The 21,482-nt window shown below is 39.4% G+C and overlaps 2 protein-coding genes and 1 long non-coding RNA gene across 11 annotated transcripts in view; 1 reads left to right on the forward strand and 2 right to left on the reverse strand.

Moving 5' to 3' along the window:
* The window catches only part of LOC146686013 (dynactin subunit 1-like), a 32,921-nt gene extending 15,721 nt beyond the window's left edge, over positions 1–17,200 (reverse strand). For 2 of the 9 annotated variants that reach the window (XM_085440994.1, XM_085440993.1), the window contains exons 1-5: positions 13,990–14,389; positions 8,921–9,172; positions 7,467–7,545; positions 5,123–5,154; positions 3,082–3,126 (exon numbers count right to left, since the gene is read on the reverse strand). In XM_085440994.1, coding sequence (XP_085297120.1) covers positions 3,082–3,126; positions 5,123–5,154; positions 7,467–7,545; positions 8,921–9,172; positions 13,990–14,022 — 441 coding nt within the window. In that variant the 5' untranslated portion in view covers positions 14,023–14,389. Of the gene's footprint in view, positions 1–3,081; positions 3,127–5,122; positions 5,155–7,466; positions 7,546–8,920; positions 9,173–13,989; positions 14,391–17,135 lie in introns of those variants that run through there. The other 7 variants (XM_085440999.1, XM_085440997.1, XM_085440998.1 and 4 more) reach the window with 6 other exon arrangements.
* LOC146686014 (uncharacterized) lies at positions 15,476–19,243 on the forward strand. Its single transcript, XR_014916668.1, has 3 exons — positions 15,476–15,887; positions 17,185–17,572; positions 17,682–19,243. It is a non-coding gene; the product is annotated as an uncharacterized LOC146686014 (long non-coding RNA).
* On the reverse strand, positions 17,755–20,893 carry nat8 (N-acetyltransferase 8). Its single transcript, XM_085441009.1, has 2 exons — positions 20,756–20,893; positions 17,755–19,588 (listed from the first exon to the last, which is right to left on the reverse strand). Exon 2 carries the CDS (start codon positions 19,575–19,577, stop codon positions 18,915–18,917), a length of 663 nt encoding a protein of 220 aa, XP_085297135.1. The 5' UTR covers positions 19,578–19,588; positions 20,756–20,893; the 3' UTR covers positions 17,755–18,914.
* Positions 20,894–21,482: the final 589 nt, after the last annotated feature.

Genomic DNA, 21,482 nt, shown 5'->3' on the forward strand with positions numbered 1-21,482 from the left:
AAAATGAGGCTGATGAAAACAAAAGGGGTGGGGGGGGGGGGGGGGGGGGCGACACCTGAGCGGCTTTATGAGGTCTACCTTTCTTAGTGAGTCTTGCTATTTTTGAACTGCGCCTAACCGTGCTTTACATAGACACATACCCAGAGTACAGAGGTTAAGAAAGCCTCACATAAAAACTCAGAAATGCAAACATCATGACAGCCAGAGATAAGATCCGAACTTTAAAAGTAACATTAACTGTAGCAAAAGGATTTTTTTTTTTATTTAAAAGGGAGATTTAATAGTTCGACAGTCTCCTAAAGAGCCGTCTAAGGAAGCAATCGTGATACCTTCCTCACTAATCTGTTGCTCTGCACCAACAGCTCAGCAGGAAGAGAGAGGGATATCTAAGAGGATTAATCCACAAAGTATAAGATACTCTGATTAGTTGTGAGCTTTAAACCTCGAATACTTTCACGTCATGGGCAAAAATAACATGGGGAGAAAATGTCCAATGAGGTTTTAGTAAACGGGCGATGTTTAAGAGTATTAGGAATCTGATTGTGGAGAGAAAAAAACAAAACAAGCAACAGGACGTCAGGCAGCAGAGGCAGAAAGAAAAACAGCTTATGCGTATCTATTACAGAGCAGCTTAGAGAAAACTGTCCTGTTCAAATATTAAACATATCTTTTCATAATCCACTCAAATTCTCTCCAGCACACAGACTAAGTGCTACTCTGAGAGCGATGGAGTGAGAGCGGCCGACAGACAGAGTGGATGCGGAGATGGGTGGAGATGTATCAGGTTCCTGCTTTCCCAGCACACAGAGGGAGGATCGCTGCCTCCGAGGTCACTGCAATGCAGCTTCAACGAAACGAAAGGAGATAAAATTACTGTCCAGAAAGCATAAATAAGCCCAAAACCTTAGCTGAGAAAAATAATGGCTTATGGGTCGAGCTTCAGAACAGCAGTACAAAAGCATTTTACTTTGCTTTTCCTTCGCTGAGTTTCCATTTTGGTCTTGTCTAACATTTCCTACTCTTCCTCAGTTTCACCGGCTCTGTGACTGAACATTTGATCCTCCTGCTTTAAAGTTCCCTCCTGATGTTCAAAGTCAGCTTGCCAAGGAGGAGATGCAGACCAGGAGACGATAAAGAAGAACCGAGCTGACGGGAAATCTATACTCTGCAGGTTACTGCAGGCAGGAGGGCAGCTCATTTCACCTCAGTCGCATTCTGACATTTTCAAGGAACGCCTGCATGTATGAGTCAGCCAGGAATGACAAAGAGCAGCGGACAGCCAGCTTGGATCTCATGATAGACGTGTGGGAACAAATACAATATTATAAGGAAATTATATTTTCTAACTTTGTGGCTGGTCTCAAAATTATTGTGTAACAGGATAATGTACACACCACCCTGTCTTTAATAAAGACCTTTATTAACAAGAGTAATAGGGAGTGGTGCAACAGATGGTCCAGCCCTCACAGAGCAGTGAAGTCAGCATCATGCAGTCAGTGTAGGATTACATGAAAAGACAGAAGAACTGCAGTTCTCTAAGATGCTTAAAACAACCTTGGAAACTTGGTGACGGTCACACCAAAGACTGGTTTAATTTAGTTTGTTCTCTTAATACTAATGCTTTAGTTAGTAATAAATTAAAGTGATTTAGTAAGGCTTTCATTCAAGAATCAAAGGCTGAATCACTGGACTTTTCAACAACAACCGAACTAATCCATCTCATTCACAAAAACAGAGACTTCAGGGTTTAATATAAAAGTGTTAACTTCCATAATAGGTTGCAAGATATGTTAATGTTATCAAAAATGCGTGAATATACAACTTAGTATCTAGACTGAGCAGAAATATCCCAAAAGTGACAGAGGAGTGAATGAGAGGGCAGGACCAAAACCCATGAACCCCAAAACATGTCCTGATCTTTACAGTTATTTTTATTTCATGCAATTAATCTGCTGCAAAAAATATCTATTGCCAACCAAAAAGTCCAAAGCTAAGGTGTAGAACATAAGATCCAGAAACGGCCTGGCAAAGACTCAAATCTGGCCGGTCTTTGGAGAATGTGACGGAGGATATACATTTTTGAAAGTATTTTTTACAACATTTCCTACTAAACAAAGACCTCCCCATGGCCATTCATTCAACACCAAAGTAATTAACCAATAGAAAAACAGTTAAGTAAGACAATTTCCTGTTTTTTCATTGTCTACTATACTTTTTTTTTTTAAAGTGTGTCTGTGAATTAACAAAAACATTGTGCTTTACAATTACAGGACAGTGTGGGTAACATGCTGCCACAACTTCTACACCTTTTACAGCCTGTAAGACACAGGTGACCCTCCCCTCCCATACAAACCAAACAGCAGACCATGGCTTTAACGGGTGGGGGGAGATCGTAACAGTTGTGTTGACAGATTTCTTTATCATGTAGAAAACCTGAGACATACTGTTAAAATCATACTTCTTTTTCTTAATTTGATATTGCGGAGATTAAATGTGCAGTTAAACTTCTTTACATCGACACAAAGAGGATTTTCACCACTGTGGCCCATCCAAAAAGTGCTGTATGTGGTGCATAATGTAAAATCTGTTTGACATCCCTGGTCAGAAGCCTAAGATAGTTACATGATAATGATGGACTGCTTTTTGTCCTTTTTGTTAGCTCGTGTGTGTCATTTTACTTTTATAGATGCAACCTTGCAGAGGAAGTAGGTGGTAAGTGGTAACCATTATTGTTAAAAAACAATGGTTCCATGCAGGAACCACTGCACGTTCACAGAGCCTCTGAAAAACCTTTGGACACTTAGCAAACTTAGCATGTTTGAATGTGCACAGAAAGCAGAAGACCAAGCAGACAATGTTGGACAGAGCTGCACCGAACAGAGAGCAGAGAGGGCGGTGAGGTGATGGGACACAGCTTTCATTCATACAAACACAGAGCGCTTCAGTACAGAGACCAGAGATGGCTGCGAGGAGTCATGGGTAAAATGAGGGGTGAGGCTCTGTTGCCATGCAGCAGCGAGGCCATTCAGAGCCACGGTTACCACGGTTACTACGGTCATCATCATAACATTACCACTGTACCGAGGTTAGAGAAACATGCAGCACCTTTTTGGGTTTCACTCCTCGCTGCGTCGGTCAAAGGAGGTAAGGAGACGAGGAAAGGAAGGAGGAGGGAGGGAGGGTGAAGGTTAAAGATCAGGAGTTTGTCAGCAGCATGCCAGAGGTGATGGGAACTGTGGTGGTTTGGACCTGTGTGTTGGACCTCAATAACTTTCACAAACACAAATCTCTTCATACTCACTTCTTCATTCTCATTTTGTTCATTTTCTCCACATTAAAAACACATTAAACTACACTTTCGTGTAAAAATATTTTCATTGCCTATTATTAAAATAATTTGAGCCATTCTCCCATGGCTGGTCAACAAAAAAAATTATTCTTCCATTTTCTATGACACAAGCAATAAAAATGGAAACAATGAGATCCTACAAATACAGTATATGTAAACATGAAGTACTACTTCTTTCAAGGGTAAGGTTTTACATATTAGGACATAAAAGATTATCTGGTCATTACCAGGTATTAAAATTAGATCAACACAACCTGAGATGAACAATAAACAGGACACAGTACAAATTGTAATATATTTAACAAAAACTGAGTGAAAAATCAGAAGCAGCCTGTGAAAAACAGAAGCACACCCCATGATTCAGTACCTTGTAAATCCACCAACAGCAACAAAAACCTGAAGTGACTGTTTTCACTTTATCACTTACTAAGGACCAGATTATTTTCATTATGTCCTCATACATGAAACCTTACAGTTAACTTTCTTTTTACAATGACCGTACAATTTGCATAAATAAAACAACATATCTGGTCATAGAAAAAAGTCATTTAAATGTGACTAATTTGGAATATACTTTTTAAATCAAATGCCTCCGTTCTGGTTTCCACTTGACAGAGTGAACTTATCATTACAGGTTATTCCCTGTGCAAAGATTCTCTCAAAATGCTGACATTTGAATCCAGGACTGTCAGTGGATTAACCTTTAACAGCAAAGAGATTTTTTTTTCCTTGATGTGTACAACTTTAAAGTTTAATTCAAACCCAAAACTTCTCAAAATTCCTTTAAATCCAGATATCCATACATCACTATAGTCACATCCATAAACCATGTTTGCTTTTGCTCTTTTCATCAAAAGTGAACTCACACCATATTAACAGACTGCAGGTTTAAGGTAAATTTAACCAGTATACTTCTCTTCAGCACCAGATTTCTATTAAAACATATAACAATTCCTATGAAAAATTACTGCAATGGATTTAAGTGTCAGTTTGACGTGAAGGCAAAAGTCAAGCACACTAAATAAATTATTAGTTAGATCAGTGCTTTTTTACTCCTGAGTCATGGCTCTGATGTGCTGGATTCTTTCTACATTTTTCTTAGTGTCTACCAAACATGCAGAGTAACACTGGACTTACGTGAGTAAACGGCGCCCTCTACTGGACAGAGATAACTCATTCAGCTCTAGAGCTACAATTTGGTTTAGCACATTTCTGAATTTGGTAAACTCAGATTAAACTGTAATTGCATTAAGATGAATTAAATGGAAATATTTACAGATGTAAATATGCAAGAGCCTCATATAATATTGCATATTGTTTAATAATCCCATTACTTTATTTTTTTTATTGTAAATTAAAACTAATTACCACATCACAGTGTTATGTTACACTAGTTTCATGTAGGAATCACCTTTTAAATTCCCAGCCATGCTATGATGAAGCCAAATTAAATGTTAATCTACTGCAGGCACTTTCCCCAAACACCTGATCCTAACAAAACCTAACAAAACAGCAGCCGTCAGAAATAAATTAAATATCTCACATATGAATCTCCCTGCAGAGTGCAAATCGCCAAACAATAAACACCAACACATAGCACTTACTTTAGTACGTCTATGTGTGAGTGTGTGTGTGTGTGTGTGCAGGTGGAAGTCTGTATGCATGAATGTGTGTACGTGCAGTGTGGGTGTGTGTGTATTCAGGTGTCAGGCGGCACGTTTGCCTCGGCTTTCCTGCAAACTTTGCGTCACAGTGCAGCGTTATCTGACTCACCAGTTTAGCAGACTTGGCTGACTCCAGGATTTCTGACGAGATAAAGAAGAAACACATTCCCAGAACATTAAGATAAAAATCTTTAAGAGTTATAAAAGTCCCACAGCAGGCTATGGCGCAAACAGAGTCAACATAATTTATTGTTCATTCACCAGATGGTCAAACCTGACTGGCAGCTGTTGAAACCTGTATGCACCCTTATTTAAAATTCACTTCTCCATGCCCTTTTTTCCCTACTCAAGTTATTGAGGGAAAGTGTTATTTGCATGCTGGTGATCTCACCGTCACTTTCAGAGCCCCATTTACTTTCAGACAAAAGCCAGATCGTAAGACAATAACTTTTCTTTCTGGCTTTCAGGCTGGCAGAGTTCCAAATTAAAGGCCCTAACTCACATAATGGCTGCAGCAGCAGGTAAGAGAGACAAAAATCTGCATCCTGGAAGATTTGTGTAATAGTAATAATCTGAATAATGTCTCTTTCTTCCACTCACACAAAATAAAACTAATAGAAATGTGATTGTGGTTTACAAACTTGCGTGTCAGAGATTATTATGAAAGGGCGACAGAACCGGATGTTCCAATGCCGATATTTTCTTGTTTTCAGTTGGCTGATTGATTTCATTTGTGTCTTGGAGGCCCTTCATGTTTAAAAATAAGAAAATATTGGCAATAAGGCAGAGGTAAAATTACAATGTGTACAATGTGCCTTGCCGCAAATTAGCAACAACAGGCAAAACAAGAGAAAACTGTAAAGTTGAGACCCACAGTGGCTGAATATATTTGAAGATATGAAGATGTAATATGGGAAGACTTGGGAAGGCATGTTATAAGAATTCAATAACATTGAATGGATAACGGTAAAGCCAGAGTGGATATAAAACTCACTGAAAAAGGTACCAGAACAAGAGACAGACATTTTTTAAATATATTTATGGGGTGTAAAAAAAAAGTAGCTCACCTAAATAGACTGGAGCCTTTTGAATGTTATTACTTATACCTGTCAGCTACACTTACTGCTCATCTTTCCCTTTGCATTTTGGTGCATAGCAGCATTTACAGAAGCACTCAGCGTTTCAAGGCCTTTTCTTCGCGTCACTGCTTTAAATGAAAAAGTGTCTTGTTGCCAGGTTACATCTGAATCAACTGTCCAGTCTCATTTAATCTGCCTTTTCATGGCCCAGATGTCCATCAAAAATCTCACAAAAAAAGTGTTTACCACTGAAACATCACGAGTTTAGTGGGGAGAAAATAATGTGTTATCCACATATGTGTGTGTTAAGATCTCAAATCCACATTGGGATCCACATTCATAATTCCCTCACTTGATAAGACATGACATGATAACATATTTCCTCGTAATGTTAATCTGCTGTAGATCGTTTTATGTTTTTTAGACCTGCCACTTCTTTTGTCCTTCATTTATCCAGTTTCCTAATTTTTCTAAGGACATGCTACACACCAAGTTTTCAGCTAATAAGTCTTTCGAAATCACCTTATTTGTGCAAAAAAAATCAATTTTATGCCTGTTAAACTATGTTATCTTTAACATTTTATATAGATTCAAGAAGTGGAGCACATTACATGTTCTTGTGACAGGCTGTTAGTAACAACATGCATAAAATGGGAATTTAAAGTTTGTTCTGTGCCAAGTTATCTGTAATGCGTAGAGACATAGACACAAGTTAAGTGCCTTTTTTATGCTTGAGCGATTTACGGGTCAGTGTTACGTGACTTTAAAAAAATAAATATATAAAAACATTCCTCTGAAAACAGCCAGAGAAATGACGTTTGGAGAACTACTGCTCAAAAGATTTGCAAAAAAGTCGGGCTCCTTAGAAGACAAATACAAAGATATGAGGGGTGGCTCAAGATATAGCAAAGTACTCTTAAATAAAGACACAGCTATTGTTTAAACTGTGGCATGATCATCACCTTTATCTATAAAGCACTTTAAAACAACCACCGATAAAGATTTTGACATCTGGTGGTGGCTAACTTACCGTACGTGGGATTCAAATCCACAATTTTTACTTGTTATTCACTCATCACATAAGTAAAACCAGGCAGCATCCCTGTAATAAGATACTAAATGTACCAAAGTGCTTTTATATCTTAGATCTTCAGCTGTCTATCTAAACTACAGCAGGAGAGCAGGTGAGAATAAACCCTGCTTATTGGTTTCAAATATGGCATGCACACTTACTATCAGGCTCTATAAGGACAGGATAGACTGGATTTTACTGTGTTTGGGCATTTTTTTTAATTTTACTGATAAAGCAGTACCAGCAGAATACTAAAGACGACCTGCAAATATGACCATCTGGATGTGTGTGTGCGTTCTCACCTCGTTTGGGAACCTTGCCAGTGCCGGGCTCAGGTGTCTCAGGAGACGTTGTGTCTGCCCCATCATCTACCAGCTGGATCTGAGACAGCGGGAGAGAGACGTTTAGTCATGTCTTCCAAAAACACAACTGTGAGTGCTGCTGTTAAATGAAAGAGGTGACAGAGAAGAAGAGGCACAAGCGAGCCTTTTAAGCCAAGCAGGAGACACGCTGAAGAGGATTAGTGACACAACTGCTAATCTACAGTAAAGCTGAATCTTATGCATAAACGTGTAATTCTACATAGGTTTGATGTTTCTTTTTAGCATTAAATTCGTATCACTTTTTTTCAGCACAGTCAAAAGGTAAAAAGCTTTAACAGTTACTGGTAACTGTAACAGAACACACAAAGTATAAACTGTTCTCTGCTAACATTTAAGTACAACCACCATCACATTAATTGGTAATGATTTTTTAGCCCTGAAGTGGATGGATTTGACGAGCAGCCAAAGAGTGATTGATGTGTTTGGATTCAGCAATGTAGACATCTCGTTCTGATTTGATGACTGCAACAACTTTGTGTAATTTGATCATAATAAGCTACCGTAAAATGGTGCTTGTCCCAGCACTAAAACAAATAGAATTAAACTGACAGTCACAAAGACCGATATGACAATACTGCAAGTTACATTACACTGACTGTTTATTATTGTGAGCCCGCACATAAGAGATATCCTGCAGGTACCATTTCTTCCAATCTTTTGACTTTTTCTTTTTAGTAGTAACAGTCCAGTTCCACATTAGGTTGGCAACCCTAGAGATGTAGATTACAGTCATATGATTAACATAAACCTCACTGTAAACTTGCTCCTCCCAAACAGATTTATTTATTTATTGCCAGACTCAGTGTGGCCTATTCTCTTAGCGCTACTTATGAAGGATAAAACAGGTAAAGTAAGCCATCGTAATAATCACAGGTCCATAACCTTAGCCAGTATAATATTTCAGAAAGACTTTTGCAGGATAAATACATTTTTTAAATTTAAACCCAAACATGGAACTGGTCTGTGTATGTATATTTTGAAGGAAATTATAAACAAACACAAGAAAAGAAGTCATCAGTTTGTATTTGTTTTATTTCTATGCCTGCAAACCTTTGATTGTGTAAAACAGAGTTATTTTGCTGAGCTGAGTCATAAAGGGATGCCTGAATACATTGTGAGAGTTCTGATTTATAGTTGAATTATGGTCACATTATGCAGAATTTTGAGGGAGAGAAACTCGGAGCTGTTGCAGATCAAAAAGAATAACCAAAGACCCCGAAGCAACAAAAACCAAAAGCACCACAGAAGACAATAAAGGAAAATATCAGCCCACACACACAGCACACTGTGCCACATAAAAGGAAAACAAAATCTCTTATGTGTTAAAAAAAATAACTGGGGTAAAGACATTTACTTAATACACCTGTATTTACCTGTGACTGTCTCACAAAAATCCCATGATTCTCTTCACAGGTGAAGTAACGCTTTCCCTGTACGGTGCCGTCATTTTTGCCCTTGGCTTCATCCAGGATGACCCCCACCCATTTTCCAGAGGCAAAGAGGGTGGTCCCGATGTAGGCCACTGTGCCACGCTGCCCCTTCCCAATCACCTCCACCAGGGAGCCCACTTTGACGGGCCGCCCGCCCCCGTCTGAGCTCATCCTGCTGCTGCCACTGCTGGTGGTCTGGGTGGGATGAGGAAAGAAAACACAGACCTGGGCTGTTAAAACAGGCATTTATAATCAGCTCAACATCACAGGTGATTTAGTTTGAGTGGTATTAAGAGGTATTTAATGTTTAGCATTAGATTTAGGTTAATGTATTTATGTTAAATGCTACTGTTTAGTTTACTTTGAAAGAACCATTTTCCACATTGTGTTGGCAAAGGTTTGCAAAAAATTGATGTTTCACATTCAATAGATTGTCAAGATGACTGAACTGGTTGTGTTCTGGTTATATTTCTATATAAAAGTAAGGTCGCCAAACACTTGTGTCCTTTTGCAGTTAAATCATAGTCATGCAGAAACTCTGTCACAATTTGTGAGGGAACGTCTGAATTTCTTTAAAAAATAAAAATAAAATAAAAAGTTCAAATGAATTTGAAATTGTGATTTTCCCCAATTTATCACAGTTAATCATCACATTATAACAAACAACTGCATGTAACTACCAACTTAACCCAATTTAATCTGATAGCAGACTGACAGCAAACTGACTCAGTCTTATTGTTATTTTCTTGCACTCCTGATGCACCTAAGACCCTTAGAAGAGAGTAACTGACCGCGAGTGGTCACAGGCGTGGTTGCCGACCTTAACAGGCAACAATATTGCAAGATGATTGCACATGTTAATAGTAATTTTTGGTCAAGTTGCTGTTTTCAATCACTGTGTGACTGTAGCAAAGACCGATTAGCTCAGGGATTAGGGTTGGTTGGGTGATACAACAGCGGGTGCTTTTATGAGACACAGTGGCTCACCTTTGAGGGACAGAGGACCAGGCCTCATCCTGATGCTGCTCTCTCTAAATGTCAGTGCACGCTTGAACAGCACTGCTCTTTCTTTCTAGCTGAGGAGGCAAACTTTATGGTAATTCCATGGCAACAAACACCTGAGACGTCACAATGCAATTTGGATGTGTGAAGAACAAAATGCACACAAGAACGTTTTCAAATTGGCTTCAGCTACAATATTTTGTAATCAAATAATACTGCATAACCCAATTTACAGAGCAATGTCCTAGAATTGATGGTGACTCAGCAGAACAGTGCAGAGAGGAGCAGATATCATTCTCTGCTTCAGCTAAACACACACTGTCTATGTGTTGCTGTTTAACTTAAAGGTTAAACTACACAAAAACCTTTGTGAAAGTTTAACCAAAAACAGAAAAACACCTATAGCATGAAGACTCTTCGACAGACACTGTATCCTCTGCTGTCACTACTGCTGCAAGAAGCTGTGCTGTTATGTTAATTTGGGGCTTTTAATGATTTCTTAGAAGTGTTCATTTTCAGAGTGGAATGATAGTACATCGTACATCTTTACTGACTTTAACAAACAAGAGTTGCGTGCACAAGTTTTTTATCTAGTTTATTTTGGAATAACTGTAATCTACGCATGTTGAAAAGTATACAGCCTTAAATATATACATAAACTCGCTCAAATCTGGTAACAAGTGGTGATGAAGGTTCTAAAAAGAGGTCTGTGTCTTTTAACTTGATAATGCCAAGCCCTATTAACTTGTCGTTAGCGATCATGACTGACAGGAACTGATAGTTTTGCTTTGTCTGCATCTCACTGGACTGCCCAATAGTCATATAGGCACAGTATTAAAGTCGAACAAACTCAGTGAAGATCGAAGAATGAGTACAATTGCTTGACCTGATGATCCCGATGTTATTTGGATGAGTCACCACTCTGCCTTTGTCTGGAAAAAGACCTAAACTGTTATCATCAGTTGTGGGAAAATTGGTTAGGATCAACCCAGGAACCACCAAGGCTCAAGCCTGCCATGAGCTGAAAACTACAGGAACACCAGCATCTGTCATGGTCCTGGGACTGCTGACTCAGTGTTTTTGTTTTGATTAAGAGTTGCTTATGTTTCTGATTAATTCTTATTAAGATTTGCTAGTTCCTAGGTTTGATTTCTGTGCTCCCTCTGTTTAGTGTCTAGTCTGTGTCTCGGTGCCTGCCCTGGTCCCACATCTCCTGTCTAAGTTCCCTCTGTACCGTGTCAGTATCGGGTCTCTGAGTCTGCCAGTTTCACGTTGCAATGGACTAAGAGCCATCTTTTGTGCCACCCAAGAAAGAAACCTCTGCTTCAAATCCACTACACATTGGGCCTGTGTAAAATCAACACCTTTAAGCTTGATTTAAATTTGTAGCTGCCCACATTAATAAATCAAACTAATTCTGGAGAAAGGTTTTTTGGTCAGACAGAACAAAGACAGCACTATTTGGTCACGACAAAAGGTATGTTTGAAAGAGTAAAGGTGAGGTTTTCAAACCTAAGTACACTGTACCAACTGTAGCATCATGCTCTGGGGCTGTTCTGCTGACAGTGGTACTGGTACACTGAAAAAAGTGAATGGAACAATGAAGGAAGAGGACTACCTCCAAATCCTTCAACTTCACCTCAAATCAACAGCTACGGTTGAAACTTGAACACAGTATTCTAACAGGACAATCATCTCAAACACACATCAAAACTGGTTTGGAATTTAAAAAAAGCAGGCTGACATTAAGTTTCTGGAACAGCTTTCCCAAAAGGAAGGCAATAAACCAGTTTAAAATGTAAATGAACTCTACCAATTTTTCCAAGAAATGTTGTCAAATATTCAGCCAAAGCACCTGGTCAAGGTGCAACCTGCTAAGGGACATTTAACCAAACTGGAGGTGGTTGTAACTTTTTTTGCCCTGTGTGGAATAGAGAAAGTCCAAAATAAATTTAAACTTGTGTTCCCAGTTCTTGCTTTTAAAGTCAATGAAGATGTATGCTGTACAATTATTCCACTCTGCAAAAAGAACAATTTAAAGAAATAATTCAAAGCCCTGTGACATGTATGTCCACAATGAGTCGATGTAAATTTCTGAACACAAATGTACATTATGGTCATTCTAGTTCTAAACATAAACCTCAAACATTTGACTTTACTTCTTGTTTTCTGTGACACACTCGCTCCAAAAATGTCCAAACAGTTAACACCAGCTGAACAAGTTTTCCAGTCCTGTTTTAGTGAGCCTCAGTTAATGTCCTCTCTGGCCTGCATGGTGATTAAAGTGGCGTCTAAGTCTACAGTGAAGGTCCTCAATAAAGGCAAAACGTATTATGAACAGGTGTCTACTCTCTTCAAAAGAAATCAACACAAGTACACTGGACTGCCATTTGTTCTTCAGATAGCAAAAGCTTCAAAAACAGTTGATGTGATTTATGGACCAAGACACACATTTTGTTAACTGGATTATAATTTCATGCGTTCAAGGAAACCCCTTTATTCAAACATGTGGCTTACCGTACTACATATTTGGTATAAGTTTGAACTTGTTAGCTTTTAGGTCTTCAAAATCTAATCTGATCATCTGCTCCACATAAAGCATGAAGCTTCCACTACATTGTGCATTATTCTTGAGTTTCAGTATTCATGAAAACATTAAAACATAAAATCTGGTTAAACCACATGCCTAAAGGTCTTAGACAATCAGTACCCTAATGTAAGGTCACTGAAACTTTGCAAAGTATACATTGGAATGCTGTAAAGTAAGGAGCGCTTTGCACAATCACTCCAAGAATTTTAATGGTCATAAAATCCTGGCTTGAAAAACATATTTAAGTATAAAGTTGGTGTTTCAATGATTTAAAGGCACTCACCTCACACTGAATGAAAGTTACATACATGTATCTTTATTATAAACAACCATAGCTCCTCACACATAAAGTCAGACAGTCACTGCTGATATTCACTTAAGTGGCAGCTTTTATTCAAAGCCTGGATCCCCTTAATTGTTTAAAGTCGAATTAACTCCTCTTATAATTCATGACCAACATGGAGCGAGACATTTTAACTAGTCATGAGCAATAAATGATGCTTCCACAGTTTCTACGTCACAGCTGAGTCCTTGAAGCTTTTACTTAAAACGTCAAATCACTTCAGTCTACATGGCTTCACAGGGCAACACAGCTCAACAATCTGCAATCACACATCCATCAGGGGATTATACTTGAAGTCATAATGAAAACTTGAAAGCTAACGAGTCTGTAATGATGTATTCACCGATGTTCAGTCATTGCTTAGAACCGTTTGCCATGTGCTGGAGGCAGAAGACCCAAGGAGGGCGTGCTGAATTATTTAGTGCCACTCTACTCTTACAACACACGCAAGGCTCGCACTGACTTTAAAGCTGAAATAAGATGAAAAACACGCATGTAGCTTTCTGATTGTCAGCACGATGTTGTATTTAAGCAAGAAAAGCTGTCATATGCGTGCTTGCCACAGACCGCCTCCATATAAGTTAAAATCCATACAGTCTAGGAGCTATTTTTGCTTAGTAAGCTGACATGTAAGATCACACACTGATGTCATCCCTCCCATTGACAGCAAAGTCGCCTGACTCAGACACGGATGACAAACAGGAAGTCTTCTGGGCTCATGGATTGTGTGTTTAGCTGATAACAAAAAGCGAGCCAACTACCTACCTACTAGTTCACAGGTCGTCAGAGTCAAGTCATAGCAAAGGTATGAGCTCTCAACATCGCAGCAGCAATGTTGATATTGCCCCAGAGGGGCATTTGAGCCGAACAAAGAGGCGACAATTCAGACAGAGGAATGCAGCAGTGAAATGGATTAGAAACCCTCCTATTGAAGGCAGGAATTGACAAGGAGGGGATGACAGAGTGAAACAAATCAAAGAAACCTTACAGAAACAATGGCCCGCTGAGCAGGACAAACTTAAACGCCACTCAGACCGTTCATTCAACTACCTTGAGCGTATATATATATCCACTCACCCGGGTGTACGTATTCCTCCTAGTGTGTGACATGATTTCTGGTTGCTGAGCCCCCCACTCAAAACTGCCAGTCTTGACTGAAAGAGCGTGTTATTGGGGAGAGCGTCAGCCAGACAGAAGGGGGTCGAGGAGAGGGGAGTGGGGTTCAGTGATGCTGCCGGAGCGTCTCCCTCTTCCTCTCTGTCTCCTTGCAGAATCACACCATCCCTCTCCTATTGCTCACAGTACAGCCCGAGCTCCCAAAACTCCACCGTCCCGCCTCTCTGCTGCCCACAAGCCAAAGTCTGCGGGAGCTTTTTTCACCATATCAGGAAGTCTCTGCTGGGGAGGATGCTGCCAATCCAGCCCTCTGATTAAAGGTGCCAAAGGCGAACAGCAGCGATATGAAGACGGGGGAAAAAAATAAAGCCAAGCTGGGTCTGCTGTGAGCGCATCAGCTGAGGGGCAGCACTGCACTGTGCTGTGTCTAAGCTGGCTTCTGCAGGAGGGAGGGTGGTTTAGGCCCAGACAGTGCTGCTGGGTCCTAAAGCCTGCAGACATGCTTCTCAAAATAGACAGCTATTATTCCCGTGCATGCCCTCATTGTTTAGGATGATGCAGAGGTTCAGGCTTGTTTTTTACTTCTTATCATGAGTGCACTGATCAAAGGCTACTTTCAGCCTCGGCAACACAGACTTTTAAGGTAAAAATTAATAATATTGACTCAAGTTATGATTAATCAGTCAGGGAATGGAAAAAGAAAAAACATACGGGGTCGTAAATACATCAAAAGAAAAGGCTGAAATTACACTAAACCTAATTTCTCGCTGCACTGCAGCCTATAATGGATTTCCAGGGTTTTTTTTGTGTGTTTTTTTTTATTACAAAGCATTCCACTTTCTTTCATCTGCTAGAGTGAGAACTGGGAGGGGGGGAAAGTCAAGAAAAAAACAGGTGCTAAGCATTTTTCATCCAGTGGGAGGTGAACCAGTTCAAGTTAATCAACTGCTGTTTCATTGTGGTTGAACACAAAAGGTCCAGGTGATGCTCCATAACACAGCACATTGTAAGCAAAAAGCAGCAGAGGTTGCATTAGGGTCCAGCCTAAAACTGTGGCCCATCACAGAGCAAGGATTAGTTCTTTTATCTGCTAACTGCATGGCTGGAGCTTTTCAACTCCCAGTCATCTCTGTTTCTCTGCTGTCATCTCTTTGCAATGGAAGCAAGCGCTGCAGGGTTTCTGTGTAAAAGCTTTCAGCTTAGAGGCTGATGAGAAACGCTGGCACCCAAGCCTTCAAGAGGAGAATATTTTTCCTTTCAAAATGATGCAGGACATATTAAGCTTCAGCAACAAACATGGGCCAGGATAACAACAAAAACCAGCCATATATGCAATCCACAGACTAATATTTCAGCTGGGGGATAGCTGGGGATGTTTAGGGACAAAACAAACCTCTGCAGTGTCTTTGCACCCTTTTATGCAAATGATGGAGGCAGAACCAAAAAACGGGGGTGTTGGGCATTTGTGGGAAGAAATAGAGAAGGGGAGCCTCTTATCTCTCTAAAGACTAGCAGACAGTCTAATTCAAAGCTCGTCCTCCTTATAGAAGATGATGGAAGAGAAACTGAGAAAGAGGCGGTGCTGCTGCTTTGAGCCCACTCAGACCAGCGAACGGGAAGGACGCAGGAACAGAGGTGACACTCTGGGATTTTAAGCAGGAAAATTACAGCCACACTGCACCTCTGTCTGTCTGTCCGGGAGGAACAAATCAATATCACTCAACAAGGTAAAAACGAGCATAACTATTGCTCCAAGGCAGCTTTTATTTAGCACAAGCTTGGCTTATATGACACAAATTTTGCCAATATGGACACAGCAGCTGACGGTCGACTGAAAAAGAAACTGCAGCATCATCCAGGTAGAGTTTTAGAGGTGACCATTTTTAAAAGGAGACACTACGTTAAAGAAAAGAAACTAACTGAAATAAATTGAATAAATAATTTGTTCATTTTAGGTCAGGAAATATTGAGGTTACTGTGATTATTTTTAGCTTGGTTTATTAATCTTTATGTGAATAACAAACATAATTAATGGACTTACTTGAGTCACTGAATTATACATTTAAATTGTAATCAGTGTAGTTGAGCAGTGTCACTCAAGTTTATTTGAAGTGAGATTAAAACAGCAGATGTGACCATGCAAACCTTTTTTCAAACAATGTTTTTAAATGTGTCTAATTGCTGGAGAATACTGGGGGAATTACAGCCTGTAATGCTTGCATGTCAATGATATTCAGGATGGTCTCATCACTGAGCAATGCATAAAAGAAAAGTAGGTCATCAGTTGAATAGTTGTGTAAAGCCAGCACTTCAACCCTGTATGCATTCAATTAGGATTTGAGTGCATAAAACACAAAGCACCCTTAGTATAAACTGGTATAAAGTATTTATAGTGTGCATGTCTATAGTCTGTACCATATGTTTACATATGTAATCTGGTGCCATCTAGTGTGTATAAAATCTACTGAAGGCTGAAATTCTGCTGCAATAATCGGGACATACAATGATATCTTATTTATACATGTATTACTGGGAAAGAATTAAGATACTACTACACATTAAAATAATAACTATATACATTTCTGCGTATTGCTTCTGCTGGTAATCACAATAAATCACAGCATGGGTGTGGCTGAAGCCCTACAGGACATTTTCTCCCGACAGATTAACCAAACTGGATGACAAATTAAGAAAAACAATCTGGATTAGAAGATTATTTAATTTAACCGAGAATAATCATCCCTTTAGGATTGGATATCGACACAGCCGCCTTAATAGCAAGCAAGGCTCATTACACTTGCCATGTTCTTCATTATTAGTCGTTTTAATGTGAGAACATTTAATTTTAACAGCTGTAACTAATACTAAACCTTAATTTTAACGCTCACATTTGGTGCTGTCAGCTGTCAGGCAGACACTCCCTGATCAGCTGCTAGCAGCAACGTTCGTTAGCTTCGTTTGGCAATTTCAATAAATGAATAAAAATAATAATATCCAAGAGATAATATTAAGAAACCCCACAAGCTTATAGTTTAAGACAGGTGTGTGTGTGTGTATTCTGAGTTAAAACCCCGACGGTCAGATGATAAATATGCACTAATACCTACCTGCTTACGTCAAAATATCCGGCTAACTGCTCCGCTTCGTCCCTGACAGGCTACATCCATCCATGGAGGTCTGGCCGGACACATCCGCTTCGAGGTGGCCGAGCTGCTGCCTGACTCAGCCCGCCTGACACAAACTCAGGGGCCCGATGAAAACTCAAGTATTTAAACGAGCTCAGCAGCACAAAGATGACACGGTTTAAACACATACAGACTGAGGCTATATCAATAAAAAATGAAATAACTTTTTAATTTAAATTTTGCTTTTTTCTGTCATTTTTGTGCTATTTATCGTGGCATTATTTTGTACTTATTTCCTGATTACAGGCAAGTACAAAAGTACCTTATATCACAATTTAAGTATAAATTTTAAATGAAACAAAAATACTCTTCACAGCTTTAATTATTTTTTTAAGGAATAAAACAACAACCTGACACAGGTGAGCATCATTGAGGTGGTAGTCATTTACAGCGAGGCATATAGCATGTAAAATAAACTCAAACCAAAGCAGTGACCCAAAATATCTGTTTGGGTTCTTCACCCTGCAGCCACAACCTCCCCCTGGCCCACAGTAGACACTGTTGGGCTGAACAGCTGTCAGCTTCCTTTTTGGGCCTCCAGCAGTACAATCTATAGTCTCAACACTCTGCTCAGAGGACCATAGAAATAAAGATGACTTCAGGTAGTTTTCCATGCATAGAGGTATTAAGTGATTTGTACATATATGAGTGTATTTCTGGATAAAACAGAAGTAGTGCATGCACTGTAACATTACACACCACTGTGCAAAAGTCCTAAGCTACCCCTCACTTATCTATATTTTACTCCAAGCAGCCAGACTATCTTAACATTTTTAAGAGGGCCTTGAGGAATACTTCTTCAAGGTTTCTAAAGTTCTTTTAAAGTTTTCTGTCGGCATTGACTGCTTTGTCATGTATTTTCAGTCCAGTCTTTGTACCTGACCAGTGGAAAAGTGGCTGTCAAGGATAAGGTATGGCAAATGATATAAGAACTGGACTGAAAATCAGTGGTAACAGGTCGAAGGAGATGATGGAGAGATTATTCCAAATTAGAAAATGTTTCAATACATATATGGAGGAGGTAAGGAGAGACATGCAACAGTGAGAGTGTAGAGCCATCTGTTAAAAACAGTGGAGGCTCTCTCATTGTTTGGACCTAGCTAACATCTGGTGATGTTAAAGATCTTGTCCAAATTAATAGAATTATGAACACAGAAAAGTACAGTGAGAGAAATTTATAACCAAACTATTATGAATATTTTAATGACACCAGAGATTGTTGTGGCTAAGTTACTAAAAGGGCCTCTAGTGATCTCCTGTATTGGATCAATGCATCACAAACTGAGCAAAAACAACAGATTTGAAATAACACTGCAAAAGTGATCGCAGCTTTTGTGTTCAGATGTATACATTTATTGTTAAAATCATGTAGAAGTTAAATAAAATGACAAATCAACACAAAACCCTTAACAAAAGCTGAGTTTTTCTACTTTAACATTTTGTGGAACCAACTATTTTACACACAAATAAAACAGTAACGATCTTGTGTGTGTTTGAAACAGGAGAAAACACAACTGGACCAGCTCTACAAGTGTTGAGTAAACACGCCCCCATCTCAACCCCCCATGCCCGACCTGTCCAGAGTGTTTCTGCCTCAATCAAATACATGCTGGGAAAACACAGAGTGGAGGAACTAGATAAATGTGTTGTACTGCTGCCCTGAAATGGTTGTCAGTGTTTATATCTGATTCAGTCCATTCTTCAGTCCTGCTGTAAATCAAGTCTGTACTCAAGCAGGGTGAAGTTTAGGATTTTGGCAAGAAACTCTGGAACGACAAACTCTCTTATCTTTTTGTAGCCCATGTGCTCGTACAGCTTCTGAGCATCTGTCTGCACCACAGAAGTCTGCAGTATTACAGCTCCGTAACCCCTGTCGCGAGTAAATTCAGCCACTGTACGACACAGAGCCTTTGCGATGCCCATCCCGCGGTGACTGCGGCGGACCGACATGCGTTTCAGCTTCAAGCAACCAGGAGCATCCTCAGCAGGAAGACAAGCCACCGAACCCACTACCCGGCCATCGCTATCAGCCACCCAAAAGCATGAGTCTTTCCCTTTCAGGTAGGTCTCACTGATGTTGTTGAGGTCCTTTCTGAGCGTGGATTCGATGTATTTGTTGAACATGTAGACGACCATCTGCCGGGCTCCAGCCAGGCAGAAGGTGACGGCCAAGACGGGAAGCAAGAAGGACTTAGAGCTGGTCAGGAGAGCGCAGAACATGCACATGAGGACCATCTGGGTCAGCGGCTGCTTCAGAACGTGCACAAAGGATGAAGGCACGTGCTCACTCATCCCCAAGGTGAAGAGCTCCTTCACAACATCAGCATCTTCATCATTAAACTTCCGGATCTGAATGTTGTCCATGGCTCGTTCAGCTTTTCAATCACAGAGGTAAAGACATGAGAGATGTCAAAATACAAGCAGGGATCAAACAAATCTGCAATACAAAATCACTTTTTTCACTCTGACAAAAGCTTTCTTTATCTCAGGCGAAAACAATCATTTTCTGTAGTAATTAGTGGTAGTAAAGACATCTAATCATCAACACTTGAATGCAATTCAATTTCCAGAAAAATATATTTTGTCTTTGCAGAAATTATAACCTAAAAATACAGACACCAATATATTTCAGTGAGATAATACACTCAACATCTGCTTTATTAGGTACACCTTTCTGGTATCGGGTTAGACACCGATTTGCCTTTAGAATTCCCTTAATTCTTCTTCTTTGGTCCATGTTGACACGACAGCATCACACAGCTGTTGCAGATTTATCGGTCGCACACCCGTGATGCAAATGCCCTGTTCCGTTACCTCTTTTTTAAGACACAGCTGATCACGTTGTTTCACCAACTCTTCTGCACAAGGCATATTGTACAGGGTAAAACAGCCGTGGCACTTGAAACAACAAATGCAATCTCCACATTTTGACTTTATTCTCGAAATAAATGTTAATAATAATGAAATCCTCCATCGGATGGCTTGATTTATTGTAATGTGAGTACAATAACAGAGTCATTAAGACACTTGCAGAACAGGTTTCTTCTTTATTTCATATGCAACCCCTTTATAAATCCTGTTGACTGTAGTCTATTTCCAAATATAAGCGAAAATGTCGACCATCACAAAGATTAAGAAAACCCTGCTGGCTTAAATGACTCGTAAAGTATGCACCAGAATAAACAGTGTAAACATAAATAAACAAACACGGTGTGGCTGGAGTTGGAAGCTATTTTAAAAATTAAACAGTTTCATCTCTGATCGAAATGTCCGTTAAACACACCTGAAGGCACATCACATGAGTTAGCCCAAAACCGAAATAAGCTTTAGTAATGCTAACTGTCCGCTATTTGACCAGATATTAGACGGGACACGTTCACATATTAAACTCGTCGTGTCCTTTCAGAAAAGGTGAATAAACAATCCAGATTAGCCAACAGAAGCTAGCATCAGTGCTAACTTCACAAAGGCGCTGAGGATTGGACTGCAGTTTGCTCTGATATTTTATGACTCACAAAAACCACAAAATAAATGCGACTTACCTGTTTTATGCCAGTCCTTGAAAGTGGAGTGTAAATTCAGTTTACCCAAGTCAAAAGCCCTTCATTTCGCTTGGCTCCTAAACTACTTCCTCATGTCTACCGTGCTACATTCAGGGATCGTCGGAAGAACTTTGAAAGCTGGCGTGAAAGTGTTTTAGGGTTGATATTAATGCATTTAATGTATTAATGTATTTTTACTGTTACTGTTTTAGGCTGTTGCTACAGCCTTTTTGGAGATATTGTTCCAGATATGGAGATAATGTTGGGTAAAGTTTAAATCTTTACTTGCAATATCATTGTAATATCACAGTTTTGCAGTGGTGCACTGCCAGGTTTCCTGCTACGTTTCCAAACAACTTCACTACATTACAAGGATAAATAGTATCCCTAGCCTTCTCTGTGATGTGTAAGTTGTATTGCAGATTCAGAAGTACACTGCATATACATGTTACTGCTTAAGAGTATTGTTTTGAAGACTCACCTTCATGAGTTAAAAAATTAAGATGTCCTCACACATCAACTATGTATAGCCCTAATATGCAGTATTCTTCTGCTCAATCACTGTTTATATCCTCAGATACACATATACTTATGTAATCAGCATTTTTTTGTACATTTCATGATTTCATAGTCTGTATATAGAAACCGTTTTTAAAATTTTTCATTGCAAAGTAATTTATTTTTTAAAGTGTCACACATATTACGATAATCACTTTTTATTTCATTT

The sequence above is a fragment of the Copadichromis virginalis genome, linkage group LG19 (genome assembly GCF_057382275.1).
Source record: "Copadichromis virginalis isolate Kocher_CV1m ecotype Utaka linkage group LG19, C_Virginalis_male_GT1.1, whole genome shotgun sequence".
Lineage (NCBI taxonomy): Eukaryota > Metazoa > Chordata > Actinopteri > Cichliformes > Cichlidae > Copadichromis > Copadichromis virginalis.